Here is a 13,860-nt window from a genome sequence, read left to right as displayed (position 1 = left end):
CATGCATTTCAAGGTTAAAAAGAACACGTTTTCAACGCTATTTCAGAATAAGTGTTCTAAATTTAAATACATTTTTTTTAAGTATTTTTTAAATACAAATTTCAGTATTTCAGTTTTTCATGAATTAAGCACTCCACTTCTTAACGTCTTTTAACTATGGTATATACTTCACTCTTTCATTACCACAAGCTGTTGAGTTCGTTGAACCATATTCAGGTCACATGTTTGTGAAAACCGGCTTTGCTACCATACAATGTAGTCTTGCGAGCTTATATAAACTTTAGAACTACTTTTACACATATTTTTATATTTATGTGTGCTCCACTCTTTCTAGTCTCAAAGACTTCTACAAGCAGTTCACAAAGGATATTCATCTATGGAAGAAATACTACGACTTATCATCGCCCGAGGAGTATCCGCTACCAAAGCCATACGATACAGTGGAAGAAATGCTATGCTTAATTATATTGAAATCTTTGCGACCGGACAAAGTTGTGCCGGCGGTGAGGGTAAGTATGCAAGTAGAATATATATTTGTAGGTATAACCATAAATATTCTTACAATACGAGGCAAACCAGGGCGCATACAAAATTCGAAAAATAAAGTATCTATTATATTATAAAACATAACTAAACATGAACATAATCAAATGACACAACACAATATCGTACAAAGTAGAAATTGTAAAAAAGCAAAAATCTTATGCATTGATAAATATATATAAACATACAGTGTGTGTATGATATATGTAGTATATTCTACACTAGTTCAAGGCATGCAGCTTCCTTGTGAGAATGCGTTACAAAGTGTCGAGTCAAGTAGAGAGTATACGATAACCCATACTTTTTTGTATTAACTCATGTAATCACCCCTTGATATAATTCCCTTATGCCTCATCAATTGCAACGTGGGGTCGTCCTTTTTCAAAATGTTCCAGGTCTAGGGAATACGGTGGCTGCAAGATCATTAATGTGTGGTTTTTGGTCAAATATTCGTACACAAGAACCTATGCGTGAGCAGAGTCATTAAAATTTTTATTCTTCCACAAATTCGAGCTTTTCTGGCGAATTGCTTCGCGCAATATTCTTTTTGCAAATAATATTCTTTATTCACCGTACGACCCTCTGGCAAGGACTCATGATTTTCGTCTATTGTTGACGGCCACATCTTCTCGATTCTTGTCCAAGGAAGCCTCACCATATGGCACAGCCAATAGTCGGAATGCGTCCGCGCACTTAATTTTGATTTTCACATAAATAACAAGCAAAACAGCTGTCCTTGTCAACATTAGTAAGGGATATGAGCACCAAAACAACGCAACAAAACATTCGAAAAACAAATACACGTAGACTGCGAAAATTCAAAATTCACGATACTTTTTGAACAAATCTCATACTCAACCTAAAGAAAGCTTATCAACAAGCTTGTTTCTATGTTGAATTGTAGTGCTTACTTGATTTGACATTACAGGGTAACGTTCTAAAACCTCTACTGTTAACAAACGATTCGGAGTGCTTTTTTCATTTCTGACTGCGGTAGTAGTAGAAAAATGTTATAAAAAGGAAGATTTTGAGAAATAAGTCAACAAATTAATAACTCAGTAGTTGGTACCTTGTTTTAAAAGCATACCTATTTGTGGTTTCACCACATCATCACGCTTCACTACGACAATGAGCTGAGCGTGTGCCAACGACTTGAGGATGTCGAGCAACAACCAGAGCTTTTCTATTCGATTAGTATCTCTTATCGGGAAACTAGCCTGAATCCTCTTTTATTCAGATGATCAAGCCAAAATTAACAAAATTATTATACCGTAATTACGAATTACGTACGGTACTCCTGAAAGCTCAAGTACGTTGTCTCGTATTGCACATTGCCATAATTTTCAATTCAAATATTCGAAACATTAATGACTCTAACCTTCAGTTTTGAAAGTCGCAACTTTACCCACATGGACCCCATAAAGTCAATTCAAACGCTTGTACCCCTTGGGTTTTGGCATGAACTACGCATCACATATACATATGTATGTTATATATATGGGTGTGTGTGTGTGTGTCTGTGTACGTTTAAGTTCGCAAATCCAACTTTCGTGCACGACAAGCACTGCTTGACCGACATAACAGTAATGCCAACTGTCAACTGGCAAATTGTGAAATGGCAAGCGACAAGCGCGTTATTTGACTGCTGGACGTCAATACATTTTGGGCCAAAATGGCCAGCAACAACTAGACAAAGCATCACTGCACGACTATCCGACGACGCTCATTCAATGCCAATGACTGTGTGGGTGTAGATATGGGTGTGTGTGTTTGTGGTTTGCTTATTTGTTGGTCTGCATGCAATTGCATAATGACGGATGTAGTTAGCAACTCAAATCCGACTTGGCAAGCTAACTAACATTGCCAACAATTTTTTATTTATATTTTAGACAAATGACAGTACATGCTAGCCCATGTGGGTTGGTATAGAAAGTCTCCGCCAACACTTTCTACATACTTATACATTCATATTTGTTCAAATATTACACACACACACATACACACTTAAAAAATGAATAAGCTACTTGCCAGCAGTACTCAGACATACACACAGTATGCTTATCCACAAAATATCCTTATTTGCAAACACAATCAAACACCCACACATACATATCGAACATAGCCGTATTTGCTAGCGGTTGAAAATTTTACATGTTTCTCCCCCTGAAAAATTGTGTCCAACTCTCCGCATTTGTTAATGTCAACTAAAAAAAAAATCAAAAATCTTTTTTACAGACATTCATTACGAACAACATGGACCAATCATTTGTGGAGCCACCGCTCTTCGATTTGAATGCCTCATTTGCTGACAGCTCACCAAGAATACCATTGGTCTTCCTGCTCTCGCCTGGCTCCGATCCAATGGCCAGTCTATTCATGTACGCCAAGCAGCGTAACATGTATGACAAGTAAGTTAATTAAAGAACTCGTTCGATGGTCAATGACACACACACACACAAACACCAATCCATACATACATAAATACAAACGACACACAATTTCAGCTGCCAAGTGGTTTCATATGCACACATACATCCACACCTTCCTCTTCGTCCTTGTCCAGGCTGTGTAGCAACTATTTAGCAGCTAACTTCGCTCCTCGACGTCCAATAAGTTGTCAGCTGGTTTTTGTACCTCCTCAACGGTACGTACGAGCGTTATCAAGTGCCGCTATTTGGCATATTATTGCTGAGCATTTTTATCCAATTTTTCTTTGCCAAGTTGCACGTACACTAAACATTAACCCTTCCTCTCGCTGAGAAAAGCAACGAAATGCATTGAGAATCCAACAAGTTTATGAAGTTGTAATTAAATCCACATCCGTCTACGTAGTCTGTTGACAGCGCAATATGTTCTTTTTTCCTTTTTGTTGTTCTTGCTTTCATTTAGTTTGCCGTCGTCTGCCTGTCATAGTCGAGTGCCACTATTCCTGAACAATGCACTCAATTTTTAATTGCTCACGATGATTGTCAATAGCGAAAATGTACAATCAATGTAAACTTATAATGAGCCCCGTTATATGAGTGTGGATACGGATGCGGAGATTTCATTTATTATGAGATTTTTTCATATTTTCTGTGCACTAACGTCATGAAGACACACACGAGTTAAGTGGCAAATGAAGTATACGATTGCCACATGTGTGGATTATCTATTGGCTGGGGGTACATTACGGTGGTCCGTAAACTATTAAATGGGTATTTTTCGTTCTCATTTTCTCAAACTGCGCTGGCATTTTAACGCTCGGAAATGGTAAAAACCGCACGCTGAAACACATTAAAGCCAAATCTCAAATTTCACTACGAAAAACTAAAATAATGAAACCATTTTATCCCCATATTTAGTCATCCGGCTATTCAGATATATTATCCGTTGAACGCACCAAACTCGTATGATATGGATTCGGTTAATATTCGTAAATTTATGTAAAACGGATAAAATAAGGATAACTCAGATAACGAGTTTTGTTCGTTTGTGCAAATATTCAGCTAACCAGTTTTTTGAAGAATCGGATTTTTCGAACTTTGTTAAAAAAAATCAAGAAATTCGTTTTTTTTTTTTTTAATTAAAGGAGTGTATATTACTCATACTTTAAGGGCCATCCTAGCCTACATGCACATAAGGCGACTCGTGCTACCATTATACTACATACATATTCGTAACATTCAAAGTAATTATCAACACTCTTGTTACATTAGAATGTACAAAAGTTCACTCTAACATATAATGGAAATTTAATTTTTTTTTTATATTTTACGAAAGAAACGAAATTGATCGTGTGTCAAACAAGTTTGGTACACAAAAATTCTAATTAAACACTCCACCAACAGAACAAATTATACTACTTTAATAAAAAATTGGAAATAGTGCTGATCTGACGGGTACAGTGGTTCGATAACTAGCATAACATACATAACTTATAACAACATAATGTTTTTTTTTAAGGAATCTTATTAACTACTAATCGCTAACTGCATAGACTGCATACTTAAGTAAGTTTCTTTTCGATAAATATTTTGGTTTTTCTAAATCTCAAAGCGAAAAACGCCTGGATATTATCAGGCAAGTAAATATTACCAGGTAGCAACCGGATATTTGACATTGCGCTCGGAAGTAAGACAACTATTAGTAAACACTTATTTATTAATATTTTTTGTGTAAAAGAGACTGGCTATGGTAAACAAGTATCGAGCTTTATTATTAAGATAAGTGTTTGTCATTATGTTTTAAAAACGATTTCGGGAAAGTGACCGCCGCGGATGGCTCGAATAAATTTCAGCCGAGAGGCCCAATTAACGACTACTTTTTGCAGCAATTGATATCATATGTCAGTGATAACACGCCGAATATTCTCTTCATATACCCCAACAAAAAATTGTCCAGCCAGCGGTGTTAAATCGCACGGTCTTAGAGGCCAGGCCACACATCCTAAACGCGAGATAATACGCTCACTAAGTTTCCTTCAATAAATTGATTGTATCCTTGGCTGTATGGCATGTAGCGTCATCTTGTTGCAACCAAAGGTCGTCCACATCAACACCCAGGTTATTAATCATGACTCTATAGCGTTCCCCATAGACTGTAAAATTATGGTCGGCTTTATTTTTGAAGATATATGAAACAGTGGCTTTTTGAGGATGAATCGGCATCTCAACAATGGCGAATTATTGGACGCAGCGCGGGATGCCGCCGAACCATTACTTTAGTTATTAATTTGCACATTTGGAAACGTTGTTCCGAAGTAAGTTTGTTGATTATGAAATGGCGAACCAAACTGTTTACAAATCAAGAAACAGCTGTGTAAAAGACCAACTACTAAAAAAGTATTGTCTTATTAAAAACCACACGTTTAAAAAAATACCTGTTACTTAAGGAAAGAAGAGTGTTGAGAAAAAATTATTTCTTACACAATTCAAAACATAGTCTATCAGAATTTTAAAAGAACCATGACTCACATACATTTTATAACACATTAAAGGAATTTTCTCCTTTTCGCCTATAAGAATTGCTGCGCAATTCACGCCCACACAAAAGCCTGTGTTTGCACACTGAATCATGTTATTATAAGATGCTGATCAGAAAAAACAAATATCCCTCACACAATCTCATACATATGTACATGCACTTATGCATACAAAAATTGTCTAAATTTTCGCCAACAAATATTTCACAGAACAAAAACGATTTCATTGGGTCAAGGTCAAGGTCCACGTGCCGAGAAAATGATATTGGAAGCAAATCGCTATGGCCACTGGGTTGTTTTGCAAAACTGTCACGTCGCCGTCAGTTGGATGGGCGAATTAGAGCGCATTTGCAATGACACCTCGTTGGCGGATGCAGCACATCCTGACTATAGGCTGTGGTGTACCTCATATCCGAGCAATGTGTTTCCCGTCTCGGTGCTACAGAATTCGGTGAAGATGACAAATGAACCGCCAAAAGGTCTTAAGGCGAACATGTTTAGGTCGTTCAATTCGGATCCGTTGGTACGCGATAAATTCTTTACGAATGCCTTCTTGTATTCGGATATGGCAAATAAATGCTGGCTACGCGGCGTCTTCGCCTTGGTCTTCTTCCACGCTGTGGTGCAGGAGCGTCGTGAATTCGGACCGCTTGGCTGGAATATACCGTACGAGTTCAGTGAGGCGGATTTGAAGTAAGTAAGGTCGATATGTTAAAAGGCCATTGAGAGTGCAACGCTGATATATGTAGGTATGGTTGCGGTTGTGTAGTGAAAGGCAAAACGTAGTTTGACTTGCTGGAGGTTGCCTCATTATTGTGTGAACGGAAATGTCAAGCATATTGCTATGTATGCTATGTAGGTATTTTATTCAAATGCCAACATTTGTACTCTTCTTTATTTTGTAGCTTCGGAAATGCGCTGTGAAAAGCAATTTTTTAGTTGCTTACAAGCTTATTTTCATATTTGTCAGCTAAACCCGGCAGATACGTATGTAAGTGCTTTTCTAATTTCGCTACTCTGCTGCCCACCACATTTCGCCATTTTGCAATGTCAAACGTTGCTCCACCACATTTCGCCATTTTGCAATGTCAAACGTTGCTCCACCACAAATCCTACACAGATATGGTTTTCCTTTCACTGCATCTCCGACCGCTTGCCGCTTTGTTGCGCTTTTGCTATATCTAATAAATATATTTCAAGCATTTGGCGTTTTTATTTGCTCGTTTCGGTGACATTTTTTCCACAATAGAATATCGCTGATGCAGCTGAAGATGTTCATCGCACAAAGCAAGAGTATACCGTTTCGTGGACATGTTTATCTCACCGGCGAATGCAACTATGGTGGGCGTGTTACGGATGACAAGGATCGCCGCTTAATCCTTTCACTGCTCAACATGATATATAATCCGACCACAATCGAAATGGACAAGTAAGTGTACTCGGCGCTGTATTTGAAGTTTGTAATATTATTACTGCTGATTGTTTGTTCAGCAAAGGTAGTAGAAGAGAGCGAAGTACGTGTAAGAAAGACAGTTGTTTGCGCTATGTGCTTATCTTCATCCCAGTATTTCTTTTTTACGTTTTTTTTTTTGCTAATATTAAATTTTGCCAATTTTATGGAATGTCACGTGTATTTTCGATTTTAAATGCTGCCCATGACAGCGTCAAAAACTCTTTCACCTAAATTCACAGTAGTTGGCAGATAACTGTAGATACTTGTACATATGTACATACATGTACGTATAAACACACATTCCAAAATAGCATTCACACATTCATAAAAAGCGTGCATGTTATGCTTTCGAACTTTCAATGAAATTCCCACCCATGGTCACAAATATTTTGTGACAAATTTTCCAGTTTGAAAACGGTGAATAGGTGTATTAATTTATTTTTGAGGTGGAGGCCGAATTCAAAATTTATGAACCTCTGAAGTTCTGCAATCTCGATTCCGAAATATCGAAACAAAACTAATTTATTTTCATGGCGTAAAATGGAACTCCAAATTTAAAAAATTCGAAATACTGAAATCGTAGTTTCGAAAATCATGGATTTGCTTGTAAAATTCGAAATTTATTTATCTACCGCAAAATTTCGAAAAAACTAAAATTTTAAATTAATTTATTAATATTTCCTGAGTTCTTATCGCCAAAGTGTAACTTAAAATTCAGAATTTGCGAAAATCAAAAATTTCGTTATTCCATTTCCCTGTATCAGAAAAAGCTCGAAATTTACGGTTTCAAAAACTTCGTAAATTCTGAAATCTATATTTCTAAAACTATATATATATTTTTTTTTCAAAATATAAGTTGGGTATTTGTTGAATCCAATTCTTCGAAAATTTTGATTTCCTAATTTCGACAATCCTGAATTTTCTTTCAAAGTGTAACGAGAAACGCAATGCTTATGGATTCAAAAACTTCAAAAAGTTTTAAATTTTAAGTTCGAACAGTATAAAAAGCCTCATAAATCAAGTGGTATCTCATAATTCTTAAATGGTAAATAAAAAATTATATAATGCAAAGCTTTTGTTTTATTTTTATATCTTTGCAATGTAGTTCTAGTCATACTTCTTTAAGATTCCTTTTTCCAATTTAAAAGAATTTTCCTTAGTTTTTATACAGAAAGAAATATGTACATATTCTTGAAAATACTTTAAAACACTCTTACTATACTCATTTTCTAAAATAACGGCACACGCAGAAGAAAAATACCTACGCATTTTCATGCATTTACCTCTTTCATTTATTATTTTCCATCAACGCAGTTATCCCTTATCACAATCCGCCACCTATCGCGTGCCCCTAAATCCAACGCGTCTCAACGCGCTCGAATACATTTCCACATTTGCACTTAGTCCTCATCCGGAAGTCTTTGGTTTACACGAAAATGCCGATATCAATCGGAACAACAAGGAAACGAACAGTGTAAGTACACATACATACATCTGAACACAGGGCAACGAGAGCTCTGAATGAGCGCATATTTATTTTAAATCTCATCTATTAAATATAAATTTGTTTCCACTACACTAAAACGCAGTTGATTGGCGGTGTATTACTTACACAAACAGATTTAATGGCTTCAGTTAAGGCAAGTGGCGCAGCGGGTGGCGCCAGCGTTGACCCGGCGTTTGCCATATGCAAAGAAATTTTGTCACGCCTACCTCAGGCTTTTAATATTGCCGAGGTGGGACAGAAGTATCCGGTGATCTATACAAATTCCATGAATACGGTATTGAGACAAGAGCTGATAAGGTAAGTAGATTGATGGTGCGCTTGTTGTATATTGGGGTGAAGCCTCATCGGAGAATCATTGTATAATTGGAATTTTATTTTTACATTTTTTGCTATAAACACACATTAAAGGAAATGGAAAAAATATAAAATTAGCTTTTGCTTTTCTTCAACTCAGTAAAATTGACTAAGACTAAAATATCTTAAATATATATGTATATGAAATTACTGATACTATGTACATATTGAACACCCTAATGTTAGACAAATTAAGATTTTTAAACTTATAAGTTAAACTAAAGTAATAAATATTTCAAAACCTCCATCCAAATAAAACTTCTGAAAAGTACGCACAGTTATAGCTCCTTCATTATCTTTCTTAATGTGCAAGAAAATTTAATGAAGCAACCCAACTAGCTTGTTAAAGCCATCAAAATTTTCAATCAGGTTACTTTACCCGCTCATTGCTTCCGGCTGAAGGCGGCCGGACAGCCTTGGTTAACGCATGTGAAAGTTTGAAAGTGACTTTAATAATGGATATTAGTATTCATGGCAGAAGTACACTTGGAGGTTTGCTATTACCTGTCGAAGGGCGAATGCTTGTCTAAAAAGCTTTTTGATTTTGACTTATTCTTAATCTGAAGTCACCTTTTCGCTATAAATGGATTCTTGGACTCCAAGGGTATATTGCCAGGAGAACTCAAAAAGCGAAAGCCAAAGTGTTTAAGAAAAAGCAGCCAAACAAATTTTTTTTAACTCAATTATACGATAGTATTACTATTTCCAAAACCTTTCGAGTAGATATTTTAATATCTCTTCAATTAAAAAAACATGATTTTCGACACTACTTCACCATTTATATCGTATTAGGCTGCAAAAGAAATAGATGCAGGTGCGAAAACTTACGTGAATACTGAAAACAATTTAAATCAGCGGACTTTCACTAGATTAATTATCATAAATTAAAATCAAAACCAATTCTTAAAAATCAATGGCATTTAATAAGCCGTTGGGCTCCATAGAAATAAAAAAAATGGCTAACCAGTTTAACAAAGAAAAGTCATAAAGACTTTTTGCAGAGACCTCTGCTCACATTGCCAAAAATTAAACACAATTGAATAGAAGATTCGCATAGAAGCAAGCAACGGCTAAATTTTCATATTTATAATCTCCATTGTGCTTAATTTGGCATTTTTATAATATTTGCTTTTTACGTCGCCACTTGCCACAGATTCAATCGCTTGTTGGATTACATACGCAAAAGTCTCATCAACGTACAAAAAGCCATACAAGGTCAAATCGCCATGATACCCGAATTGGAGCGCACACATTTATCAATGGTGATCGGTAAATTACCAGCGGACTGGCTAAGGAAAAGCTACCCATCGCTCAAGCCACTTGGTAGCTACGTTACGGATTTTCTAACACGGTAAGTCAATTAGTGTCAGATATGCTTATACATAACGTTTTTTGATTAATTCAAAATTTTTGTTTGCTTCTAACACTTTGCATTAATTAATTTTATTACTAAGGAAATAGTTTTTTGACCAATAATTTCAGTTTTTCGGCAAAAAATATATTAAACAGCATTTGTTTACTTAATAATGCTTAGTTATTACCCACGTTCGACGTGAGAACTCTTTAAGAATCGTTCCAATTCTTGACACCGACAAATTAAGCAAAGAATTTATTATTAATGGTTTAAGCCAGCAAAAAAAACCGTGGCAGCGATTTTGTGAAAAGTTGCTTGAGAACTGCGGTGCTTGACATTTCGTTGTCACACTTCGGTAGAAATGTGTTCGCTATAAAATGCTCGATATCAATTGTGTCAGAACATTTAGATTTGACGATGCTGTCAGTGGAGCTTTCTGAAGGAACATTAATGTAGAGGTCCAGGCAATATTAAAATAATAAATTTATTCATAGAAACGGAGTAAAGAAAAAAATGTTACCTTCAGTTGCACCGAAGCAAGAGACCCTTCACAAATAAACAATTTTTCCATACAAGAACTTAATTTTGATCGTTCAGTTTGTATAGCAGCTAAATGCTATAGTGGTCCGATCTAAAAAATTTCTTCAGATATTATAGCGTTGCTTTAGAAAGTAATCTATGACAAATTTCGAGAAAATATTTTGTCAAACAAAACATTTTGTATAGCAGCTATATGCTATAGTGATATGATTTCGTCGGTTCCGACAAATAAGCAGCTTCTTGTAGATAAAATTATGTATGCATAATTTAGAGCTATATCAACTCAGTTCCTCACGCCGATCATTAATTTACATATGTTTGTATATATACATATTATAGGGTCCCTGACATTTCCTTTCGGGTGTTACAAACTTCGTTGCAAATATACCCTATTCAGAGTATAAAAATATTCTCTGTACTAGGGAGTTTAGTCATATCTCCAGTCGTGCATGATACGTTGGAAATACCTCTTCTGCAGTCCTTTTACGATTGCCACAAAATCTATATTGTCAGTTATTTCTCGTTTAATTTAAATTTATGACAATTTCTTCAAAGTTTTTCTATTATGGGCTTAATGAAATATGACTTTATTGACAAGAACTGTCAAAGTGGAGTTGTCATATTTCCGCTATTTTTACTTTTATTGATCTATATTAAGAAGTTTAAACTTAAATCCAATATTTCTCGATTCAATTACCTTCCGAGTTAATTGCGTAGTATATAGCCTAAATCTGTATTCTAGAAAGCTCATTCTAATCTTTTATATATCTGTACTATAAGTAGTAGGTTATTAGTACCAAAAGTTTTCACTCTGAATAAAACTCTGTTGGATAAAGATAAACAAGTAAGAAACCTTATTCATTTATTATCCATCGTTTATTATTTGGAACTCAAAACGGAAATTGGTACAAAAATTTGATCACATCTTCGACTTGTAGTCGACGTTATTTTAAGATATCGAAATATGTTATCTCAACACAGTTCGATTTCATTGCAATGTCAGTCTCTTACCATGAACCCGAACTACCCATTCTATCTAATTTGTCGGCATTGTAAGAATTGGACAGTCGGTAATATTTTATATTTAGATTTAATAATAATCTAATTAAGTAACTATTGAAAGTATAAAGTTTTTTCTGCGTTGAATATAAGGTATTTTTGAATAGAAATTCTACAATAAGTCTCACATTTAATAGCAATATTTGTATTTATTTACAGTAATTCTGCACATCGAAGTATCTTTAATTCATTTGCTTCCGTTTACTTTGAGCAGATTCTCCTATTTTCTATTTCTTTGCAATAATATGGCATTATTTGCGCAATAAGCTGTTTAAACACAATTCATACAAGTATTTGAACAAACACTTGTACACTGAGCTTCGTTTGAAAGCACTCTTTGTGATTTCTATGTACACTATACGTAGTGTATATGTGCATATATGTATATCAATGTATAGTAGGTTGATATAGTGGTAACAAGTGTTATAGTAATGCTTAGAAAATGTATGAAACGAAACACAGCATTAATGATACAATAAAATAAAAGAATAATTTTAAAATAATTTAAAGTTTTTGATTTTACCGAAAATTTTCAGAAATAACTTTTACTACAATTTCTCTGGAATATGTTTGTTTCAAAAAAGTCGGTAGTATTTACTAAAAAGTGGTCATAGCTATTTTTATTTGAATATATTCAATTATAAACGTTAATATACATAAAATTGAAACAATAAAGCGCCCAAAGGGCTGCTTTCAATTCGCTTGATAGAAAAATTTTATGTTTTGAAAGCATACATTTATGAGCTAAATAAGATTTCTCGCCTAAAAATTTGTATTTTATATATACAGATATAAAAATATATTTCTAATGAATCAGTAATATAATTTAAATACTCGTTTCTATTATACATTTATATTGTAAAATATTGCTTATTTGTTCTAACCACCATAAATAACATATTTTCTCCCAACTAGCTTGGAATTCTTTCAACGTTGGATTGATGAGGGCGAACCGACTGTTTATTGGCTATCGGGTTTTTATTTCACACAATCCTTTATCACTGGTGTACTACAAAATTATTCACGAAAGAATACCTTACAAATAGATATGGTTGAAATCAAATTCGAAGTGACCAAATTCGAGACCGAAGTTGAAAAACTACCAAGTTTTGGTGCATATATACGTGTAAGTTGAGTAGTGAATATTTATGCCGATATTCACATATGTGTCTATATGGAATTTTTATTCCTATATTACTTTAAAACACTAACACTAAATATTTCATTTATTAACTATATATTCTTGAATATCATCATTACACATGCTTACAAACAACAAACATGAACAGGAGCAACTGTCCATCAATGATGAGACAAAATTTTTCAATGTAAGATATGGACAATTGAGCTTGTTGTATATAAACTTTATACAGAGATAAGTAATTTATCACCAATTTTTTTTTTATAATAATTAGCAAAACCAGAAACTAAACAGTTTTTTTTAAAAAAGAGCACGAAATACAAATAAAAAAAATACATTGTGAATACAAATTACTACTATAACACATCCTCTTAAAATTGTAGAGTATTTATATTTTATGTATGTTCAACTTTCCATGTTTATTTTTGTACCTAAAAATAAAAACAAACAAAGTTCAAATTTGTCTTGCCTCGACGCAGGGTCTCTTCTTGGAAGGCGCACGCTACAATCGTGAAACACAAGAGCTCGATGAATCCTACTCAAAAATTCTATTCGATACATTGCCGGTGATATACTTCCGTCCCACCTTGAAGCAGTCACAGGACGGTGGACAGGCGGCGAAGGAAGATGCCACAGCGCGTACCATCTACGATTGTCCTGTTTATAAGACGAGCGAGAGGCGTGGTGTGCTCTCAACGACTGGTCACTCCACCAATTTTGTAATGTACATGCAATTGAATTGCAGTAAGACACCTATGCACTGGATCAATCGTGGCACTGCCTCTCTCTGTCAATTGGATGACTAAGTTGCATCTGAATTGGTTCTGGAATACTCGCATATTACATATTTTATATAAATTTTTATTTTACTTTTCAATGAATATAATTCTTTATATTCTCGCTGTTTTAATCTCATATTTTCTATAAAATAAATTTTGTTTTCGTA

At 34.7% G+C, this 13,860-nt stretch overlaps 1 protein-coding gene across 1 annotated transcript in view; it reads left to right on the top strand.

The window, feature by feature from the left end:
- Positions 1-13,860, top strand: part of Dnah3 (dynein heavy chain 3, axonemal) — a 118,874-nt gene extending 105,014 nt beyond the window's left edge. The window contains exons 57-65 of the mRNA XM_036372440.2: positions 335-509; positions 2,779-2,951; positions 5,717-6,199; positions 6,756-6,935; positions 8,274-8,433; positions 8,549-8,763; positions 9,974-10,171; positions 12,689-12,899; positions 13,394-13,860. Coding sequence (XP_036228333.2) covers positions 335-509; positions 2,779-2,951; positions 5,717-6,199; positions 6,756-6,935; positions 8,274-8,433; positions 8,549-8,763; positions 9,974-10,171; positions 12,689-12,899; positions 13,394-13,720 — 2,122 coding nt within the window. The 3' untranslated portion in view covers positions 13,721-13,860. The remainder of the gene's footprint in view (positions 1-334; positions 510-2,778; positions 2,952-5,716; positions 6,200-6,755; positions 6,936-8,273; positions 8,434-8,548; positions 8,764-9,973; positions 10,172-12,688; positions 12,900-13,393) is intronic.

This window comes from Bactrocera oleae, chromosome 6 (genome assembly GCF_042242935.1).
Source record: "Bactrocera oleae isolate idBacOlea1 chromosome 6, idBacOlea1, whole genome shotgun sequence".
NCBI lineage: Eukaryota > Metazoa > Arthropoda > Insecta > Diptera > Tephritidae > Bactrocera > Bactrocera oleae.
The sequence above is the reverse complement of the archived record's forward strand: the minus strand, read 5'-3'. Positions and strand labels throughout refer to the sequence as shown.